Genomic DNA, 23243 nt, shown 5'->3' with positions numbered 1-23243 from the left:
TCCTTTTAGTCACCATGTAGGTACATACACTCTGTATGTAGTTTATTCCTAATAGTGTGGATATGATTTTTAGGCGAGCTTTGAAAGCTTAGTTTTTGATCGGATTTTTACAGTATTTGTTTTTAATACTTCCGCTGTTACTATTATATCAATATGATCATATTGTAACGAATTTACTTGCAAATCCTCTTATTTGCAATCCTCTGCCAAGTTCGAATCACTAAACTCTTGAATAAATAACTCCAATTTGTAATAATGCAAAATGACCTTTATTAAAGTACTTCACAATAACACTCAAACTGTGCAACGAATAGCTTGCTTAGTAACCAAATTGATTGATAGCTCAAATGAAACTCTACTATTCAAAATAATGCTGCTCTTGCTCGCTAGATAGCGTCCTAGTCGAAACTGCTTGACAACTCAAATCAAACTGAATTTCAGTGCCTCTACAATTGCCGCCTTTTATACTCTTTGATTTCAACCTTCGCATCTTCTAGGCGCTTCCAGAATCTACTAGTCCAGCAGCTCTCAAACTTCTCAGCTGTAACTACAATTGCACAATTTTATAGTTTTTTCTCATTGCATACTTATAGGAGTATCTCAGATATATGCATGTGTTTGTGACTCTCCGCTGCTCGAATACGTACATGGTACATATGTGTAGACGAAATTATTGGTTCGTTTATGTAGATACATAATGATTAATCTATGAATGTGAATTCACGTCACTGCTTAGCATCGGCTTAGAGAGAGCAGCACCCCTTAGTTTTGCTAATATTCGTAACACTGCCCTCCACCTAAGTCTGATCGTCCCGATCAGACAAATCTCTCGATCTAAACGCTGCTAGCATCGTCAAATGTACCACTCTTCTATTTCGTGATTCAACAATTGCTTGTATGCGGTAGACGACATAACTGATCGTTTTCACAACTCTGTGCGGGCCTTCCCAACTGCACCGATATTTGGATGGAACACCTTTTTCCTTGTCGTACCTGTATTCCATCTTACTACTCATTATCCTGGATCGTTCCCTCGCACTCTGTTGCTTGGCCAGTGAAGAACTACTTCGCAGAGCTTGATCTTGGCGGTTTGACTTTGCATCATCAGTATCGTCTTGACGTTTCACAACAGTAGTACGAGCTGGATTGAAACCACCCTTGCATTCTTTCTGGAAAATTCTTTCAGTCGTTTTAGTGCGTCCATTAGGCTTTGTCAATGCCGATGTTTTTCTCGCAGGTACCTTTGATTTCGCCTTATTTGGCCCATTCGATCCATCAACCTTTGCTCGATCTACTTTCCTTGATTTTCGTGGTCTCCTCCACCAGCACTCGCTTACTGCTGAACCCTTTTTCCAAACTGAAGTTAAGTGGCACATCTTGGTTCTCATAATGCATCACCCTTCTCTGCATATCGATCTTGATGTCATGGTCAACCAAGAAATCCACTCCCAATATAACTTCATCAACAATCTCCGCCACAACGAATTTGTGTAAAACCATGACCTTCCCAATTAAGACTTCACAGATCACTTCTGGTTATACTCGCCAGTGACCGTACACAATCTTGCTCCAGGTAATGAATTTACTCTCCGGTAGACCAAATCAGATCGAATCAAGGAATGAGATGCGCCCGTATCTACAGTCAGTACACGTTCTTTACCATCCACATTCCCTCTAACGGCAAGTCTGCTCGATTTTCTACCAATTTGCAACACAGATATCACAAGGAATTCAATAGCTGGATCTAGCTCTCGATCTCTACATCATACTCGCTCTTGCTCATCTCCTCCAGCTTTTCGTTTACGGCCACCCACATTGTTGGAACTATTAGGAAGATCGCAATGACGTGCTATGTGACCAGACTTCCCGCATTTGAAGCATTTGGTAACTTTTTCACTCCGCTTTTGCGATCCTTTCAGCGCCTACAATATTGCGTCTACCCACTCTGGCCTTTCTACTTCCACACGGCGTGCTTTGAAAACTGGCTTACACAGAAGCGACGCTGTTTCCTGAATCAGAGCTTGTGATACAGTCTCTGTAAATGTTGGCTTTGGGTTTGCGTATGTGGCTCGCTTCTTTTCGATGTCCCGTATGCCATTTATAAAGCTCTGAATTTTTACTCTTTCGGTGTATTCCACGGGTGCGTCGGCATTCGCCAAATGTGCCAACCTTTCAACATCCGAGGCAAACTCCTGCAAAGTCTCATTCGCTCTTTGGTGACGGTTTTGCAACTCAATTTGGAATATCTGTTTTCTATGCTCGCTCCCATAACGTCTCTCGACAGCGCTCATCAATGTTTCGTAGTTGTTCCGCTCGTACTCTGGGATGGTCTGTAAGATTTCCGCAGCTGGTACTTTCAATGCCACGAACAGAGCTGCAACTTTATCTTCAGCATTCCAGTTGTTCACTGCTGACGTCTTCTCAAATTGAAGCTTGAATACCTGGAATGGAACAGAACCATCAAACGAAGGGGATTTTACCTTCAGAGTAGACGTTGATGTGATTGGACTGTTCAATTGTAACTCCTGAATCCGATCTTTCAAAGCATCCATCTCGGCCTCCACTTTATTTTGTTGTTCACTAACAGCCTCCAGCTGCGATGAGAATTTTGTTTCCTGTGCCTCCAGCTTTGTTGAGATACGCTCTTCTTGTGCTTCGAGCTGTAATATTATGCGCGCCTCTTGTTCTTTTAATTGTTCTGCAATTTGTGACGCCATGTGTGTTTTCTGTTCTTCCAATTGTGTTTCCATCTTGGATGTTATACGTGTCTCCTGCGATTCCAATTGTGATGACATGTTGGTAGATATTTGTGATGACATTTCGGACATTTGTGCCGATATTGCAGCCAATATCATGTTCAGGTCTGTGTTCGTCATTGTGTTCGGTGTTTCTTCCATTTTTGTTATTTCCTCGCCATCAAGATGAAAGTCAAACTCTTCCACATCAATTCATTCTGCTTCCATTGCCTCTCGTAGCCGTGCCTGAAGTTCAAGTTTAACGCCGCTTGTATTCAATCCAAGGCTCCTCAACTCCTTCTTCAGTTGCTGGATCTTCAATTCACTGAACTTTGCCATGTCCTTATTGTCCTCTGGAACTTATTCAACAATTCCTCTGCTGACACCAATTGTAACGAATTTACTTGCAAATCCTCTTATTTGCAATCCTCTGCTAAGTTCGAATCACTAAACTGTTGAATAAATAACTCCAATTTGTAATAATGCAAAATGGCCTTTATTAAAGTACTTCACAATAACACCCAAACTGTGCAACGAATAGCTTGCTTAATAGCCAAATTGATTGGTAGCTCAAATGAAACTCTACTATTCAAAATAATACTGCTCTTGCTCGCTAGATAGCGTCTTAGTCGAAACTGCTTGACAACTCAAATCAAACTGAATTTCAGTGCCTCTACAATTGCCGCCTTTTATACTCTTTGATTTCAACCTTCGCATCTTCTAGGCGCTTCCAGAATCTACTAGTCCAGCAGCTCTCAAACTTCTCAGCTGTAACTACAATTGCACAATTTTATAGTTTTTTCTCATTGCATACTTATAGGAGTATCTCAGATATATGCATGTGTTTGGGCATTGACTCTCCGCTGCTCGTATACGTACATGGTACATATGTGTAGACGCAATTATTGTTTCGTTTATGTAGATACATAATGATTGATCTATGGATAAGAATTCACGTCACTGCTTAGCATCGGCTTAGAGACAGCAGCACCCCTTAGTTTTGCTAATATTCGTAACAATATGTATTTAATTAGCGAGCTTTGCTCATATTGCTTTATACAATGGTTTTTGTTATTGATATTAGAGAAAAATTGTAAAGTTTACAAACGGCGATGGTTACTAGGACATGTTTCTGAATTTCACTTCTTCATCAGCTAGCTTTTCGGGAGCTGAGAATTGAACTCGAATCTCCAACATTCACATCAGTGCAAAGGCAAACGCCTTTAGCTACTGAGTCATATGAATGTCCCGTTGCTCGCTGTACAATTGGTCTCTAAGAATTCCCTTTTTGTTTCTATTCCTTTTTGTCACCATGTAGGCACATACACTCTGTATTTAGTTTATTCCTAATAGTGTGGATATGACTTTTAATATCTGCCATCCGCCCAGAATCCTCTCGCGACCCTGGCAACAGAACGTGACCATATGAGAAAAAAGACCCTGGCAACCATCAAATCATAAATTTGCGCATCGAACAGCTTGTGCATGAGAACTAGCGGCAGAAAACATTTAAAGAACTTTAACATCTCTGCCGGTGCTGGTAAGCTATGGCAAACCGTTAAGCCCCTCCCAAATCGGACGCAGCACAAGAGGACCTATTCATTGTCTTTGGGTATAAGGAAGAAATGCGCAATTTGCCGGCAATAAGTGGCGTATTCCGCGGTTGACAAATCCAGACTACTGGTCAGCAGACACGCACTAAACATAAACAATGCTTCATGCTAGAACATTAAAACCAGTAGATCCGTTCGGGATGGCAATACCGATGCTTAAAAGCCTTGATAATGAGAGTTTCAGTTCCCTAACACTTGTCTTCAACTTGTCTCTGTCAATTTTTGTCGTGGCTGAAAAATTGGTGAAAGCGAGGGTGGTACCGCTACTAAAGCCTGGGAAACCAGAATCAAGGAGAGTCAAATTGTCCGATATCTGCCCTCGTTTCTTACAAGATTTTCTCTATAGGCTATAGAAAATCGACTTCGATCCAGAAATAACTGACTAGATAACGGCAGCGTCTTTCAGTGGAAATTATTGCTGTGAACAAAGCAGCAGAAATTCAGAAGTAAGGGTGTTTAAGCTGCAGCCGCGTCAGTATATATATTGATAGTCAGGCGGCAATTAACACGATAATCTCAGACAGTACTTCATCAAGAAATGTTCAGGTCGGACCATACATCTCTATTGAGTTCCCGGTAATTAAGGGATAGCCAACGAAAAGTCCAATGAGTTGGCAAGGAGGGTGCAACGCTCTCTTAATCGACGATAGACTTCCCAACCAGTATGGGGGAAATCAAAAGGAGACAAGAGCTGCATATGATCCATCAATCAGGAAAGGCGTGGACAAAACCGCGGCCCGCAATATTTCTAAGATCATATGCAAAACCTGCGAAATAGAAGGCAAGTGTAGAAACTGAGAGTTGCAGGAAGAAACGGTTGAGCACGTTCTGTGTTCGTGTCCTGCGCTCGCCATGTCCAGGCTTCAGCTCTAAGGGCTGGCAGAGTTGCCTGATCTCGAGGCAGCAATTAAGCCAGGTCCTAGAAAACTTATTGTATTTGCGAAGACGATGGAGGTATTCTCTAACATAAGTCCTGGCACCTGATCGGTGTTCTTGCGTTTGGTCTTTGCACAAATTCTGTCAATATTATGGACACATTCAGTCTACGTAAGGTTTTTGTTGACCGGCCAGTTCAATTTAACCTAACCTGTCCATCGACTTCTCATAAAAAGGTTGTAACGAACTTGAAAATTTGTGTATATTTTAGTTTTTTTTTTAATCTTTATAATTTTTTTTTTTTTTTGTTCTGCTACGAACGTCAGATTACGAACCAAAATTAATGTGTTGATGTTCACTCTGGTAGCTTGATTCCCGTCAAAACGGTTAAGATGGCTTCCTACGTCAAAGAGTGTATTTACCTCGTATACTTATACCACGAGTAGAACTTTGTTGCTTAATTGTTGTTGCGAGTAGATACAATTAAGCAATAAAAATTTAGAAACTAATGAAAAAAGCCTATTATATTTGCAATTTCCTTTTTCAAACAAATTTTATAGGAACGGTTGTGGAACCTCTGAAGATCTCTTTTGGAAACTAAATGCCTTACAGTCGTTCATTTGTGAACTCCATTGGCCAGATGCTGAATTCCGTCAACATCTAGAACAACGTCTAAAAATGATGGCAGCAGAAATGATTGAACAATGCATACAGCGGACGGACTCATCTTTCCAATCTTGGCTTAAGAAAAATGTGGCCTTCATTTCAACTGATTACGTAATTCCTTCAGAGATGTGCGCAATGGTTAATGTGATATTAGATGCAAAGAATCAAAGCTTTAAATTAACAACAATAGATCGTGTTGATCTGGTATGTGCAGCTATATTTAAATATATATATATATATAATAAGGAAAGAAAAAATTATTGAAATCGGTCAAACCGTTTATGAGTATTAGCTAAAATATTTTTCAATTGAGGTTTTTTAAAAAAATTTGCCGTACATGATCCCTGAATCAGACCGAAAATAACTGAGAAAAAAATATTAAAATCGGTATAGCCGTTTTTTAGCTTTGAACGTGCTAACGCACACAAATTCATTTTTATATATGTGACCCGACCTATGAAAAGGTGGCTTATGTCTCAAAAAAAAAATGCAAAAGAAAAACTACTAAGAAACTGAAGAAATGCATTGTTTATCTTTAACAGCTGTTTCTTTTTTGAGTCATTAGCCACCTTTTCATAGGCCGGATCACATATATAGATTACAGCAGGGATACACCTTAAATTTCCACCGCTTCCGTTGAAACACTTCGAAATATTATCGATAAAGAAATGATTAAGATAAATTGTATCTCGTTTTTAACCGAAACGAAAAGCTTTCGTTAACATTAAAAACGTTATCAAAAACGTGATACTTTATGTTCGAATTGTGCTGGCAATGCTATAGCCATGGTGAAGCCGTAAGGTGGTAACAGCGAGCGGACATACACACACAAACTCCATGTAATTTGTTTGTGTAATTCGTTGGTGGTAATAACAAAAATACTCTGAGAAATGTTCGTACTGTCAAAATTCATGAGAAAAGTTGCAATCAGCTTGGCTAATGCTTTCACCTTTAGTGACTCCGCCATGAATCAGCTTTGCCAGCATAGTTTGATATTAATAATCAACATAAACGATTTGATTTCGTTTTGATATGGCAGAAAACGAAACAAAATCATTTCGTTAATTTGACGTTCTTAACGTTAATAAACGAAACGAAATGACTTTGTTTCGTTTATTAACGTTAATTAGCGCAACGAAATGATATCGGTTCGTTGGTTAAGCATGCCTGGATTACAGCAACTGGGAAAGAATTGTTTTGGTACTCTCAAAAGCGTATTGGTCCGAAAAGAAATTTATTTAGGGCGACATCTGACAAAATTATTTCCATCCACTCTGATTCATATACTGGTGCATAAAACAACCAAAAAATATTGATAAATTGAAGATTTTATAAATTTTTTTTGCTGTAAATAAACAGTCAGTCCGATCGAAATAAAGGAAAGAAAAAAATTTTGAAATCGGTCAAACCGTTTTTGTGTAATAGCTAAAATATTTTTTAATTGAAGTTTTTTAAATAAATTTTTTTTGTCGTAAATGATCCCTGAATAAGATCGAAATAATAGAAAAAAAACTATTGAAATCGGTTTAGCCGTTTTTCAGTTTTGAACGACCCAACGCACACAAATTCATTTTTATATATATAGATAATAGCAGTTATAAAATTACATGGGAAACAAAAACAAATAAAGCTAGCTAGTTGATACAACCGGTCTGAGCTGGACACCCTTAAACAATAAGCAACCACGAATCCAGGGTTGTGCGGTGTTTCAAAGCATGATATCGGTGCTATTGTGGATCAGGCGCTGAGAAGAGCTTCAAACATTTCCGTTAAAAGTCAAGTTACGCGAAATTTCTGACAAATATCACATAAGAAAACAATAAATAACAAAACAAAAATAATACATTTGCTAGGTTATGAGGCGCTTCGGCCGTGTTTGATTTTAAAATAAATCTATTGTTTTTTAATATATATGGGTTTAAACGCCACAGCGCCATCTTCAGATGTGTATCTTACTAAAATAAACATGAAATATTAAAATTTTTACACACATCATTTAACATATTTTATTCAATGGACTCTAACTCACCATGTAGTATGTATTAAATTACTTATGTCCTACTGCATTACATTGATTTCGAATTTGTATAATAAAACCATTAGACTTTAAACAAAAATGTAAACTAATCACAGATTCCTTCTTAATTTTTGTCGTTTGTCATTATGCTGTGGTCTTCACATATCAATTCAGAATGATGCTGTTTCTGTGATGTATTTCTATAAGCTACATACCCGCATGTATTCCACGGGTCATGGAAATGACATTAAACATGGGGAAGAGTTCAAATCATATCAATACTGCAAAACAACGAAATTTAATAAAAAAATATATAGGCGTTACATACATCCCGGTTTTAAAAAATAACCAAACACTTGAAAGACTAATCGGAAATGATAACATAACATATGTCCATAAATCAAAAAGCACGTTCAACCAAATATTCACAAAACTAAAGATCAAATACAAAAAGAAGAACAGAATAATGTAGTATATGAGATTAGGTGTAAAGGCAACAAAAGCCACCTATGCAATAAGAGTAACGTTGACTAAAACAGCGTTTGACATTAGATCCGGTGCCATTAGCCGGAAATGGGCGCAAAAAAAAGAAAGACATTACAGTACTGGCTAAACACCTGACAAGCAACAATCATATGGATCATTTCACCAACGGCAGAATATTATAGAGAGAGAAGAAAAATGAAGACTGACATTGAAAACCCTACGCATGCAAGAACAGCTGAGAAACGTCATGAATTTTGAAGTGGCCATAAATAACAGAACCACCGCGGCAATAAAATAAATAATAAATAATGAAAAATTAAAAAACGAAGTTGTTTAGTTGCTTTATTATACACTGTGAAATTAATACAATGAAGTAGGACAAAAGCAATTAAATAAATACTACATGGTGAGTTAGCGTCCAATGTATAAAAAATTTTTAGGTGAAAGTTGTATGTGTATGTAATTAGCGATTTTAGTTAGTCAACTACTGCACCGGTAGCAGTTATTTATCGTTATCTAAATTTATTTCGTAGTTTATCTGATTTTTTTGTTCTGTTTGATTTTTCACCTACAATTGTCGCTTATATTTTACTTTCGATATTTCTGTAGTTAACAGTTGATGAAAAGGATAAGATAGTTGAATATAAGGCACTTGGTCGTTCTTTTGAAAGGCGCTTGCAAAAAATTCAAACTAATGTTTCATTTATTTGAAATAAGTAAATAAAGTTTCTTGCAAACATCGAAATCCTCTACAAATATCAAACCTTGCTTTCGTGTCGAAAAGCATAAACGACGAGAAAGTCAATATCTCGAATATATTCGAATAAAAAAGATGGCCTCCAGTTGACAAAGTTACACATTCTTTTGATATCCAAATTGGCGGTGCAATCTTTCAACGCACAATTAAATTTTGGTCTTCAGAACTAATTTTTAAATGTCTTTATTTTGCACATTCTTTGTTTTTTATCCTAATTGCTTTTGAAAGAGCCAACTTTTGATAAAATTAAGTATATTTCCTTGTAACTATTTAAATAAGAAAGAATTAATTTGCGTGTTTTATCTCAGAGGAGAAATTAGGCCTCTCTTCCAATTGCGTCGTTCTGCTTTTTAATTTTTCTTACAATTTCGCGGGACGGAACCTATATGATAATGTTTGCCAAATTGCTCTTGAGGGGCGGCCCCACTTAGAAAAACTCCCTCTGAAAAAACAATGTGTGTAAATTTTCGATATTACTTTGGCCGGGACTTGAACCCAGGGCCTTCAGTGTGGTAAGCGCTACCACATATCACAACGGCCGCCGCTAGTGGCTCACTGAGCCGAAAAAAAGTTTGCTAGCCTTTTTTGTCAATTTTGATACAATTTAGTTTATTTGTTTTAGAAGATGTAAAGCAGAGGTCTTTACTTGATGCATTGACTGTTCTTAATTTGTGTTAACTTCACAGGTAGTTTTAGATTTTAGGTCATAATGTTGACCGGCATCAGAGGTACCTCTAATTTTTTATTTTTTCCTTTTCAAAAATATAAACGCTTAAATTTGCCACTTGCAACTAAAAAAATACAAAATATTCGAGATAATTTCACTGTATATATACTAGCTTAAAAAAGCGATACACACACCTACTTTATGTATACTTTCTTCTAAGAAGAGCATCTACCTTATCTCGGACAGCCAGGCGGCCTTGCGTGCCTTGCAATCCTACACAGTTACATCTAAGCTAGTGGATTACTGCATTGAAATCCTTAACGACCTGGGAGCCAAAAACAAGGTTTTGTTAGGGTGGGTTCTCAGACATCAGGGACATGAAGGTAATGAACATGCAGATTACCCAGCAAAGGAGGGTCCTATAGCAGCGTTCTATGGTCCAGAGCCCTTTTGTGTGCTCACAAAATCACACACCAGGGACACAAAACAATTCACACGTCACTCGATTGACTGCCCAGGGCAAAGACAGGCCAAACTGTTTATACTTCCGTCAACGAAGATATCAGCCAAAAGTCATTAATCTAAGCAGGGAGGACCTAAGAACTCTCACTGAGTACTATAAGGGACACTGTGGTTTACGATATCACATTAGTAAGTTAAATCTATCCGATACTCAAATTTGTTGTTTCTGTGATCTGGAGGATGAAACGCTGGTTCACATTCTTTGTGAATGTGTCGCTATGGCAAGGCAGAGACTGTCCCATCTAGGTGGTGTGACTCTTAATGCCTATGGGATATGGAGTAAAAAGCCTGAAGAGGTACTTAGATACATCAAAAGCCCTCACATAAAAAATTAGGCGAAAAGGTCATGCACAAGAGATCTGCTCAAAGGCCGCAGTGCTTCCAGGCCTAATAATAATAATAATCCAGGAAAGAATCGGCTTATTCGCGCCTTGACAGCTACGTCATTGTTGAAGGTTATAAATTCGAGACTAATGAGGATTTCGTCTATTTGGAAACCAGCATTTATAGCAAAATAATGTTAGCTTAGAAATCAAACAAGAGCTACTTTGGACTGATTAGGCAATTAAAAACTGAAGTACTCTATCCAGTAAAAAAAATTGCGCGCTACAAGTCGCTCATTATAACTGTCCTGATGCATGACTCGGAATCATGGACGGCGTCCAGAGATGAGGAGATGGCTCTTGGATTGTTCGAGAGCAAAGTTCTCCGAAAGATTTATGCTCTGCCCGTTATGCCGACGTCGATTATCGTAGGAATATATTTGATAAGCAGTATTATATTTACGCAGATATACCGATAGTGCAGCGAATAAAAACCCAAAGGATTGGCATGTTAGGTCATGTTTTGCTAATAAACGGAAACGTATGAAAGTATTTTAGTCGACTCTGCAGTTTCGCAGCAGAGGTAGGAGGTGACCTCCGCTGAATTGGGGAGGCAGGGTGATGAAGACTTGCCCTCCCTTAGTATTCCTCATTGGCGTCAGTTATAGCGGGACAGAAATAGCTGGCTTGACTTCTTGCTAAATGGCTAAAATCGCTTAGGAGGTTAAGCCCAAATAATTAATTAATGAATCTGCGGACTCCAGACTGAGAGAATTATCCTAACGTTTTTAATGTTTACTACTGAGTGTTTTTTATGCAGAATAAAACAGTCTAATATACCTAAAATTTTCTTATAAATCGGACATGTAAAGTACAGTAATTTTTTGTAACGTAACAGTTCTAAAATTTACGCTCTTAAATAATTTAAAAAAAAATGTTTCCTTGAGTATACTTGACGCTGTTGTTAACTTTCCAATAGAGTATACTTTTTCACTGACTTGAGGCAACTACAAAAGCTAATTGCAAATTCACGTAACGTAACAGTTGTTGTTGTATCAATGATAAAGACTCTCCGCTAAATTTTGGGGAGTGTTATCGATCTTGATGATCCTTTGCAGAAAATAGATCCACTACATTCCGGTATCAAGCACCATTAAGGTACTAGCCAGACCATCTCGGGAACGATTTATATGACCACATTAAATCTTCTAGGCCATACAAAGGATTTATATGAGTGGCGGTAAGGTCTTTTTGGGAAAATAAAAATTTTAAGACGATTCTATTGCACCCTCTACGTCTAAGAAGACATGTGGTGAAGATTTTTCTACTGTACCACTTAGCTCATGGAGGGCGTTTTTTATTGACCTGCCCTTCATGTAAACATGCTACGCCTTCATTCGGCTGGAAGCAAATTTTTAAATTCATGGACTGCAGAACGATAAAGAGAAGTTTAACGCTACTAATGGAAATCTAGATGAGCTGCTTTTTGTTCAAGCTTTTGATGTTAACAACAATCAACCAATCAGCAATAAGTTTGGTATTCTTAAAAAAGCACTCATTAACAAATTTTCAGCTTCATCTTTAACTCGTCTGCAGCAGTTTCATCAGGTATTCACTTAGGTGACCATAAGCCTAGCCATATGTTGATGCGGCTTCAAAGAACTAATGTTACGCGTAATCAAGAAATTATAAGAAACTTTTGGCAGCAATGTTTACCAACGTTTCGCTTCCCAAGGCAGTCGGTTCTGTGTACCGGAGCGACTCGGGATTTTTCCCGACCAAGGACTGTCATTTCAGTGTGACCCCATTAAATTTGTTGCGTCCCTCCCACAAATTGTCATCCTCCCAGCAGCTCCTTGCAGCAGGACTGCTCCATATTCTCTTACTCCGAGAAGGCATCGAATCCAATCCGGGTCCGTCTCCTGACTCCGGTCCTGAGAAATGGTTTTGCTGCATCTGCCGGAAAATAATCTTTTTCGGACGGTCATACTCTGTTCAGTGTGTCTCGTGTAAGGGATGGCTGCATCGGACAGGTTGTTCTGGGTTTGATCCCAAAACCCGACGTCCACGTAACTTTTATACATCTTTTGTGGCTCCTTGCTGTTCACGCCCAAGGGCGTCCCGTAGTCTACGCTAAGAGCTATATGTTAGCGACATCCGCCCAATATAGCTCCTGCCTTGGTTGGTGCCACTTTCCTAGATGTTCTGGTCTCCGCGACGGCAACCCTCCGACGGGTTTCATCGCGCCATGTTGCCAGGTCGCAAACCCAAATCATCCGGGTACCCCAATGCTTGCCCAAGGACGCCCAGTCCCAGGGCCACAACAGCAATTGCGTCCTGGCCTTACACAACCCAGGCGTAGTCACCCGTCACTTACTTCCAGAGTGGCGGCGTCTCCCCTTATGCACTTCAGAATTCTGCAGTTAAACTGTAATGGACTAACTGGGAAGATTACGGAGATAGTCGATTTTATGAAGCGGCACAACATCCGCATTGCTGCGATTCAAGAGACTAAACTCACAGCAAGATCTGCATTGCAGACCTGCTCTGTGTATAATGTCCACAGGAAAGACCGCGAGAGCGGAAATGGAGGCGGCCTCGCATTTATCATACACCACTCTGTGCAATATTATATATTTAATCCTGGCATCGACCGCAGGGAAAATGTCTTAGAACGTCAAGGCCTATCTGTCCGGTCAGGCGATGCAAACCAAGAAATCATCAACATCTACATCCCTCCTGCCACCTGTTGCCCCAGTGGATACCGCCCTAATATCAGAGCCTTACTAACTGGCAACAATCGCATTATCCTAGGCGATTTCAATGCCCATCACGATCTATGGCACTCAAACTTGCGGGCGGACAGTAGAGGTGAGATGTTGGCGGATCAAATAGAAGAAACGACGTTCTGCACAATAAAGGGAGACGCCCCCACACGTATGGTAGGAAGCTGTCACAGTTCGCCAGATATCTCAATCGTGAGCGCAGAACTCGTAAACTGCGTCGACTGTCAGCCGATGGTAACATTGGTATCCGACCACCTGCCTGTACTTATTTCGTTCGAGCGTACCGCCGACTTCATCGTTACAGAAAAACGAACTTTCATAAACTTTAAAAAAGGAAAGTGGGAGGAATACAAATCTTTTACAGACAACCTCTTTGCTGCCCTCCCTATCCCGACTGATGCCCGCAAAGGGGAGCGTGCTTTCCGCAAGGTCATTGAATCCGCCTCGCACGTTTCATTCCCGCCGGGATAATTCCCGAAATTTGGCCCCACTTCTCGGCGGAGGCCGCAAATTTAGCGAGAGAACGTGACCTTATAAGACAGCTCGACCCACGCGACCCCCAAATAAGGGACATAAACCAACGCATCAGACTGCTTGTAGATGAACACAAGCGGGCGAAATGGAAGGAGCACCTTAGAGGTTGTAACCTCTCTGCCGGTGTGGGTAAACTTTGGTCCACCGTAAAGTCCCTATCGAATCCGACTAAGCACAAAGACAAAGTTTCCATCGCCTTTAGCGACAAAGTGCTGTCGGATGCGAAAAAATGCGCGGGCGCTTTCTGCCGACAATATATAATGCATCCTACGGTCGACAAAGATAGACGGAGAGCCAATAGACACGCACATAAACACAAATTCAGCGCGTCACTAATCACCATCACCCCTAAAGAGGTTGAGGACGCCATTGGTCGCGCTAAACCATCCAAAGCAGTGGGCCCAGACGGCTTAGCCATGCCGATGCTTAAAAGCCTAGGGAAAGGGGGTTTCAAATATTTAGCGCATGTCTTCAACCTGTCTCTTTCCACCTTTGTCATACCCGAGAAATGGAAAATGGCCAAGGTGGTCCCGCTACTAAAGACTGGGAAACCAGCTAACATAGGAGAGTTGTATCGTCCGATATCTCTCTTATCGCCAGTAGCAAAAACGCTTGAAGCCATTTTGCTCCCTTTTTGCAAATTTGCAGCTAGCCTCTCATCAGCATGGCTTCAGAAAACTCCATAGTACTACCACCGCGCTAAATGCCAGGCATCGGTGCAATTTATAAACGAGACATGAAAACCAAGGAGGATTAAACAAGGGGTGCCACAGGGTAGTGTCCTATCCACACTTTTGTTTAATTTCTACATATCTAAGCTACCTTCACCGCCGGAAGGAGTCACAATTGTTTCCTACGCCGATGACTGCAAAATAATGGCCACAGGCCCAGGCCCAAAGATCGATGAGCTATGCAATAAAATAAACGGCTACCTCCCTGATATCTCCAGTTTTTTCGCCTCGCGAAACCTGGCATTATCATCGACTAAATCTTCCGCGACCTTATTTACAACATGGACTTCCCAAATGTCGACCATTTTGAACATCCACGTCGATGGCACTACGCTACGGACTGTCCTACACCCCAAAATATTGGGTGAGACGTTTGATCAGGATCTACATTTTGGTGAGCACGCAGCCGCAATTGTTCCGAGAATTCAGAGCCGTAACAAAATCCTCAAATCCCTCGCTGGCAGTACCTGGGGAAAAGATAAAGGAACGCTCATGACTACATACGAAGCAATCAGCCAGCCGATTACGTGCTACGCGTCACCCATATGGTCGCCAAGCCTAAAAATTACCCACTGGAAGAAGCTACAGGCCTGCCAAAATACTGCTCTCAGAATTGCCACGGGCTGTCTTCTTATGTCCCCAGAACACCATCTGCATAATGAGGCGATAATACTCATCGGGGACATCAGGGAGAGAAATGAGATGCTGACCAAACAGTTCTTGTTGAATTCCCAGAAACCTGAGCATCCCAACACAACAGACATATGATTGATGAACCAGCACCGCCTATGGGCTTAAGGAGTCATCTCCGTAAGCATTTTGAGGAAATACGGCACTTGAGAACCCAGCCGTATGAAGCGAAAAAATACAAGCAAGTCCTTGGTGAACTCCATAAACAGGCGTCGGACCTTTATGCCGGGAATGGCCCGGTGAATCCAGTACTTAAAAAAAAGTATCCAAAACTCGCGGAAGAGGAACGCATACTCCCCAGGGAAACGCGTGTCACTCTTACTCAACTTCGTTCTGGATACTGTAACAGGTTAAACTCTTACCTATCCAGAATCAACCCCGACATACAAAATGTATGCCCCGCTTGCATTGTGTCCCCACATGACACCAACCATCTCTTTAATTGTAGTGTGGAACCAACGCCTCTAACACCCCTTTCCTTATTGTCCACCCCTGTTGAAACGGCAAGTTTCCTTGGACTCCCGTTAGAGGATATTGATGACAATTTGTGATCGGTCGCGGCCGTTAGGTGGGGCGAAGCATTGCTACAACAACAACAACAGCTGCTGCAGTTGAAAGTCTTGCTACCATTGCTGATGATATTTTTGACACTATGTGCAACAACAACGTTGAAGCTGTAGCTGCGCTACAAAATTACCTCGTTCATCACAGTGATTACCGCCAAAAACATGATCGATTTTCAACGTAGTGGTAGCGGTTTAGTTGTCGATAAAAAAGCAAAGAGGTAGGACGTATGTAAATTAAGCTCGCGCTTTATTGCGGAGCGCTTTAAAAAAAGAAACAGGACAACTGTTTGAGTCATACTCTAAGAAAAGAAGAATCATTATTACTACTACATGTATAGTTGTTATTTAAAGAACTCTATTCCCTTTTTGAAAAACTTTGACTTCTCAAGAGAAATCTTCATATTGGCTTTTTCAATATTTCAATTATTTCCTTCAAATCTTTAACATGTTGCTCTGAGCTAGCAGAGAAAATTATTATGTCATCCATATATATACATATATATATACATGACACATCTTCCCTATATGATCGCGCAATATATTTTCCATTGCCATATAAGCCAAATGGCATTCTTAAAAATTCATATTTCCCGTTATTATCGGAAAACATTGAAATCTGGTGAAAACCCGACTCCAAGTTAATGCTTAAGGAGTATCTCGATTTCCCCAAATTTGACAAAATTATATTCGCATACGGGATGGGATTGCGATCAGGAACAGTACTAGCATTCAATTTCTTGTAATCTATTACCATTCTAAACTTTGGTGAGCCGTCCTCATTGGTACCTTTCTTAAATACTACCCAAATAGGTGAACTATAAGGGCTCTTGCTAGAGCTAATGATATTTTCATCTAGCAATTTTTGAATTTCCTTATTTACGAAATAGTTCACGGATAAAGGATATGTGTATTGTTTACACCATATGGGTTCTCACTTTCTGTTCGTATTTCCGCTCTTACATCTGTTCCAAATGAAAAATTTTTATCACAATTTGAGTGCGATTCCTCAATTTTCTGTTTTATTAAATTCCTGTACTGTTCAGGGGTTTGATGATATTTATTGTTATTTATTAATTTTTCTAAATTTGAAAAATTGTATTTTGTTTTTGGAATAGTAAGTAGAAAATTTTTCAGACAACCTGCCATAGCTTCGCAGAAAGATCCATTTCGAAGGGTGCTAAACCTTCATCATCAGAACGCTTTACAAAAACAAAAAAAAAGAGAATATATTTTATTTTTATTAACTGCTGTCCCACGCACTTCGTTTACCAACGAGCTTAGTGCAACCCTGCACAAATGTACCAGTGGAAAATAAAAAATTCCGATCTGGCACCCCAATAAATTTTCATCGTTCTCTTTTCTTGCGAAAAACGAAGCTGACCGAAAGTGCTTCCTGATACAAAATTAGAACATTTAAATAAAACAATTGATCTCTCTAAATTTTAAGTTTGTATATTTAAATAAAGTTAGTAAAAATTATAATCGTTTAAACTTCTCATTTTTACCGAGTTTTGTGAGGTAAACTCATCAAAGCCTCTAAACTGTTGACACCGACGTGATCGGCAAGCACGTGCAGTGCAAGAATACATCTTTAACATCTACATATTAACGTAAGTAATAGAAAATGGTGAGATATGGTTTGCCAACGGCGATTGCACCAGCTCCAGCACAAAATGCGTCAGAACCAACAGCTCCGGTGAATTACGTTGCAGTAGTATACGCGCGCCTGCCAATTCCACCAATGACAAGCACAAACATAGAGGCAGGGTTTACCTCTATGGAATTTTGGTTCACCGCTTCGGGCATCACTGCTTATAAGCAGAGAACTGCAGCACTATAAGCAGCTCTGGATCCAAATGTTTTAAGTCAATTGGGTGACGTCATCACAGCGCTACCACAAATCGACAGATTCGACATTCTTAAGCAAAAAATTATTGAACATTTTGCGGACAGTGAACAGAGGCGGCTTAATCGTGTCTGATCTGAACTACCACTTGGCGTTAAAAAGCCTTCCGATCTTTTCTTCGAGATGAGGCGCTTCGCAGGCAACACTCTTGGCGATGCCGCTCTCAAAAGTCTATGGATCAAGCGATCACTGAGTTTGCACAGCCAATAATCGCAGCCTCTTCCGGCTCAGCCTCCGAGTTCACAAAAATAGCAGACACTATCGTAGATGCGATCGCTCAGCATCAGCTAAATCGTATCAAATCAGCACTAACCAGCGAAATTGACGAATTGTGTGCTGTCGTCATGGAGCTTGGCAAGAAATTCGACAAATTCACAATGCGTTCACGATCCCGTAGCCGCAAGCGAACACGCTCTCGGCACAATTCAAAGGCCCGCGACCATACTGATACCTCACAAACATCATCGACTTTCCAAGGTTGTTGGTACCACCAAAAAAATGGAAGCAATGCCAAAAAATGTCGTAGTCCTTGTCGTCATGGCAAGCACACCCAATAAATAACGTCAGAATCTTCCTGACTATCAAGGCGCGTGGCAGGTTGCAACGAAGGCCGTGTCATCGAACACAACGTACTTCGTCTACAGGTACACGAACGACCTACCGGAAAAAGTTTCTCGTTGACACTGGTGCTGATGTATCCGTTCTTCCCATAACCTCAAAATTATGAGATATCCGACCAACAGCAACGAAATTGTACGCAGCAAATGGTTATGCCACCAAGGTTGTTGGAGAAAAGCGAATTAGCCTTGACCTTGGGCTGATATTTTTACTGGTTCTTTATTATCGCTGATGTAACAACACCGATAATCGGGGCTGACTTTGTTCCATTTTATGATTTGCTAATCGACATGCGCCGAAACAGGCTCGTCGACAATGTCACCAAATTAAAATCATCTTTAACTGCTCCAACGTTGTGTCAGGCTACTGAGATTAAGACTTTCGACGCAACAGGCCCATTCGCTGACCTCCTCTCCGCATTTTCTCAAATTGCGAAGCTGCTACCTATCGGTTCTTTAACAAAATCAACAGTCGTCCATCGAATTTTGACTACAGGTCAGCCAGTCTTTTCTAGACCACGACGTCTTGCTCCCGACAAGCTCGCAGCCGCACGTATCGAATTCAACTTCCTGCTAAAGGCAGGCATTTGTTAACCCTCCAGTAGCAACTGGTCTAGCCCGCTACATATGGTGCGAAAAAATGATGGCACCTGGAGGCTTTGCGGTGACTATCGCGCGCTCAATGCTAAAACGTTAGCCGACAGGTACCCATTACCGTTCCTAATCGATTTTACGTGCAATTTACGAGGCAAGACAGTTTTCTCGAGGATCGACCTTCAACGTGCGTTCCATCAAGTTCCGATTCACGAGGATGATATAACGAAGTCCGCTATCACTACGCCATTCGGGATGTTCGAATTTAATTTTATGACCTTCGGACTCTTCAACGCCGCGCAGACTTTCCAAAGGTTGACAAACGAAGTTTTGCGTGGCCTCGACTACGTATTCCCTTACATCGATGAGATCTGTGTCGATTCTTCGTCGCTCGAACAGCATAAAAAAAATTTCAGTGAAGTATTCAACCGTCTTCGGGATAATACTTTGGCAATAAACGTTTCTAAGTGCTAGTTTGGTAAAAAAACTCAAGTTTTTGGAACATCTCGTCGACGCGAAAGGCATCCGTCCTCTACCCTAGCGCTTATTAGTTATTCGCGATTATCCCAAGCCGACAGTAGCAACAGAGCTAAAAAGCTTCATCTTAAACTTCTATCGCAAGATTTTACCCAACGGCTTAGGTACCAGTCACATCTGCAACAACTCATTACTGGCAATAAGAAAAACGATCGTACGAATATTAAATGGAACAAGGAAGCCGAAGTTGTATTTGATCGTTGCAAATCCGAGTTGGCAAACGCGACACTTTTAGTTCATCCGTCATCCAGCGCAGAATTAGCGCTTCATGTTGATGCATCAGATACAGCCGTGGGAACTGCATTATATCAAATCGTAGACGTGGAACTTCAACCTCTCGGGTTTATTCAAAAAAACTGACGAACTAACAACGCAAATATAGTACATACGGCCGCGAGCTTACAGCAGCATATCAAGGTATGTGTCATTTCCGGCACATCATTGAAGGTCGCTAATGCCATATCGTCACCGATCATCGCCCGCTAGTATACGCTTTCTTTCAAAAGCTAGAGAAAGCTTCACCTCGTCGAGTACGGCAATTGTACTTCATCGGCCAATTGACGACTGACATCCGACATATACCCGGCTCTGAAAACTCGACAGCAGACCTGCTCTCACGCATGCAATTAGTCGGCCAGGAGATTGACTACGTAAAGGTTGCAGCAGTGCAGCAAGCTTATTAACATTTAAAAACGCTTTTAACGAACTAGGTACGAAAAGTAATTCACTTAAACTAAAGTATTTTGATATTCCCAACAGCACGGCGAAACTCGTATGTGATACCTCAACATCGAACAATCACCCTTACATACCACACGAATTTCGTACGCCATTGTTGGCGAAGATTCATGGCTTATCGCACCCAGTCATTCGCGCAACCATCAATCTCATGACTGAAAGGTTTGTTTGGCCAGCCATAAGGAAACATACTGCAATATTCGTTCGAAACTGCGAATCATTCCAAAGATCGAAAATCCATCAACACACGACATCTGCACCAGCGAACTACGTACCGCCACAAGAACGTTTTGCGCAGGTAAACATCGACATTGTGGGTTCGTTCCCTTTATGCAAAGGACAGCGCTATTGCCTAACAACGATTGATCGCTTCACTCGTTGGCCAGAAGCAGCATCGATTCCAGACATGTCCGCTGAGTCGGTCTCTAAAGCACTCATTTCGCATTGGATTTCGCGATTTGGCGTCCCAGCAAGAATCACTTCAGATCGTGGTCGGCGGCTCGATTCTACTGTTTTCACCGAGTTGATGAGTACGATTGGTACCGTTCACCTTCGCACAACACCATACCACCCGCAGTCAAACGGCATTATTGAAAGATGGCATCGAAGTTTTAAAGCTGCCATATTATGCCTCGACCCGAACAAGTGGGTGCATCACTTGCCATCGATTCTACTCGGCCTTCGTGCAGCTTACAAGCCCGACATACACGCAAGCCCAGCTATACTTGTTTATGGTTCAGCGTTACGATTTCCAGGCGAATTTTTCCAAACTTCTAATTCGAAACAAGTAACTCAGGATATGATATATCAATTTCGGTCATCAATGCAAAAAATCCGTCCGACAACAACAACACGCAATTCCTGGCCCAAAATGTTTGTGTCACACGCATTGCATTCTGCGTCTCACATCTTCATTCGAAACGGCTCGATCCACCCATCACTAACGTATCCGTACGACGGAGCTTTCCCGGTCATTAAGAGATAACCAAATTTTACAAACTCCTCATACGAGGACGACACAGCAACATAAGCATTGATCGCTTAAAGTCCGCATTCTTAGCCAGCGACGACTATAAAATTCAAGCCATACTCATGAGGCGGAAACATCGACGAATACACCTGAGCCCATTTCTACGGAAAGGGATAGTATACAGCCAGAAGAGCCTTCGTATACACCCGACCCCATCTCAACGATATCCCACGTTTCTCCGAAAATGATAGAATGAAGAGACCGCCTTTTATCGACGAAATCTACACGTTGTGGCAGGTATGTAAATTTTCCTGTACGATACCGATAGTTTCGCCTAGGCGGGGAATATGTTGCAGCACTTCGATTACCAACGAGTTTAGTGCGACCCTGCACAAATGTACCAGTGGAAAATAAAAAATTCCGATGAGGGATGCCACAATTTTTATCGTTCTCTTTTCTTGCGAACAACGAAGCTGATCGAACGTGCTTGCTCATACAAAATTAGAACATTCAAATAAAACAATTGATCTCTCTAAAGTTTAAGTTTGTATAGTTAAATAAAGTTAGTAAAAACTATAGTCGTTTAAACTTTTAAACTTACCGAGTTTTGTGAGGTAAACTCATCAAAACCTCCAAAAATACTAGCTTTTACCCGCGGACCCATCCGCAAGGAGAAAATAAAATATATGGCTATTCACGTTAGCGTGCTTATCAAGTTGTCTGTTTAAAAATTATTTTTGTCAATGTATTTTATTTTTGCAATAGAGTAAACTGTTCTTATGAAATCTAATGAGTAAAAAAAATTAACTAAATGAGCTGATAACCTGAAAGGCACGCTTACGTGAATAGTATCATACAGTTTTTTCGAATTAAAAAAAATATATTTTGTTTTTAAGTTAAATTAATTGATATGCCAGTTGTGAATGAAATACTATTCATAAAACAAAGGAGTGAAACTAAAATTAGCTAAAACCCATTTTTTGATAATAATAGTGTTGCTTTTTCGGGAATTTAGTTGGTTAAAATTTTACAAAAAGTGTAATTATATTAATAACATTTCGTTACAGGATTCGTTGAAAAAAATAGAACGAACAAGTAAGGAAATCAAGTTCGGGTGAAACCGAACATTACATGCCCAGCTGTACACTTGAAACGCTGTTGTTGTTTGTTTTGTGTGCTTAATAGTGTTACAAGGCTGCGCAATAATACATATGGGCAAATCCCAAAAACTTTTACTTTTTTGGATACCCGGGTTTTACACATGGGCAAAAAACTTAAGGCCAGAAAAAAGTACAAGGATTACCTTTTGACTATCCGATCTGATGATTTTAAAAATCAAACAAGTTGATAGTAAGTTTTTGCAGAACTTCGAAACGTAAAAACGTCGATTTTTACACTTTTTCAAGCGATACCCTTGATTTTTTTTGAATTTTTTCGATAAAACTTTGAGGCGTCGTTGAAACGCTATGGAATTTAAACTGAACGTTGTTTTTGAGACGGAGATTCTAAAAGTATGAGCAAAATTAATGTGCCCTCCAATACTCAAAACTATCATCAATCAATGTAGCGATACTTTTTTTTGTCATTTTCAATATTGACAGTTTTTTGCTTATAGTTTTGAGGCAACTGAGTATTGAAATTTGGATTATGCATGATAATAGCCTATCAGGGACTAAAAATACCTGGGGCTTCAAATTCGATGTGCCCTTGACGATTGCCAATTTTTGGCGAAAATTTCGTATACTTGCCCCATGTACAAACATCAATAACTTTTCTTGTGTGAATATTCCAAGATGAGGCAATTGATAGTATACTACTGTGGTGTAGAGAAAAAATTAACAAACGGGTATGAAATATTTGACGGTTACCCGGTTTCATATTTTTGCCGATATATCTAAAACCAGGTTTCGGG

General features: G+C 40.3%; 1 protein-coding gene across 1 annotated transcript in view; it reads left to right on the top strand.

The window, feature by feature from the left end:
- The window catches only part of LOC137235482 (calcium-dependent secretion activator-like), a 3515579-nt gene that overhangs the window by 3023427 nt on the left and 468909 nt on the right, over nucleotides 1-23243 (top strand). Inside the window, exon 10 of the mRNA XM_067758482.1 lies at nucleotides 5785-6094. Within this exon, the coding sequence (XP_067614583.1) occupies nucleotides 5785-6094 (310 nt within the window). The remainder of the gene's footprint in view (nucleotides 1-5784; nucleotides 6095-23243) is intronic.

The sequence above is a fragment of the Eurosta solidaginis genome, chromosome X, assembly GCF_040869045.1.
Source record: "Eurosta solidaginis isolate ZX-2024a chromosome X, ASM4086904v1, whole genome shotgun sequence".
Classification (NCBI taxonomy): domain Eukaryota; kingdom Metazoa; phylum Arthropoda; class Insecta; order Diptera; family Tephritidae; genus Eurosta; species Eurosta solidaginis.
Note: the sequence above shows the minus strand (reverse complement) of the source record. Positions and strands in the feature narration are given on the sequence as shown.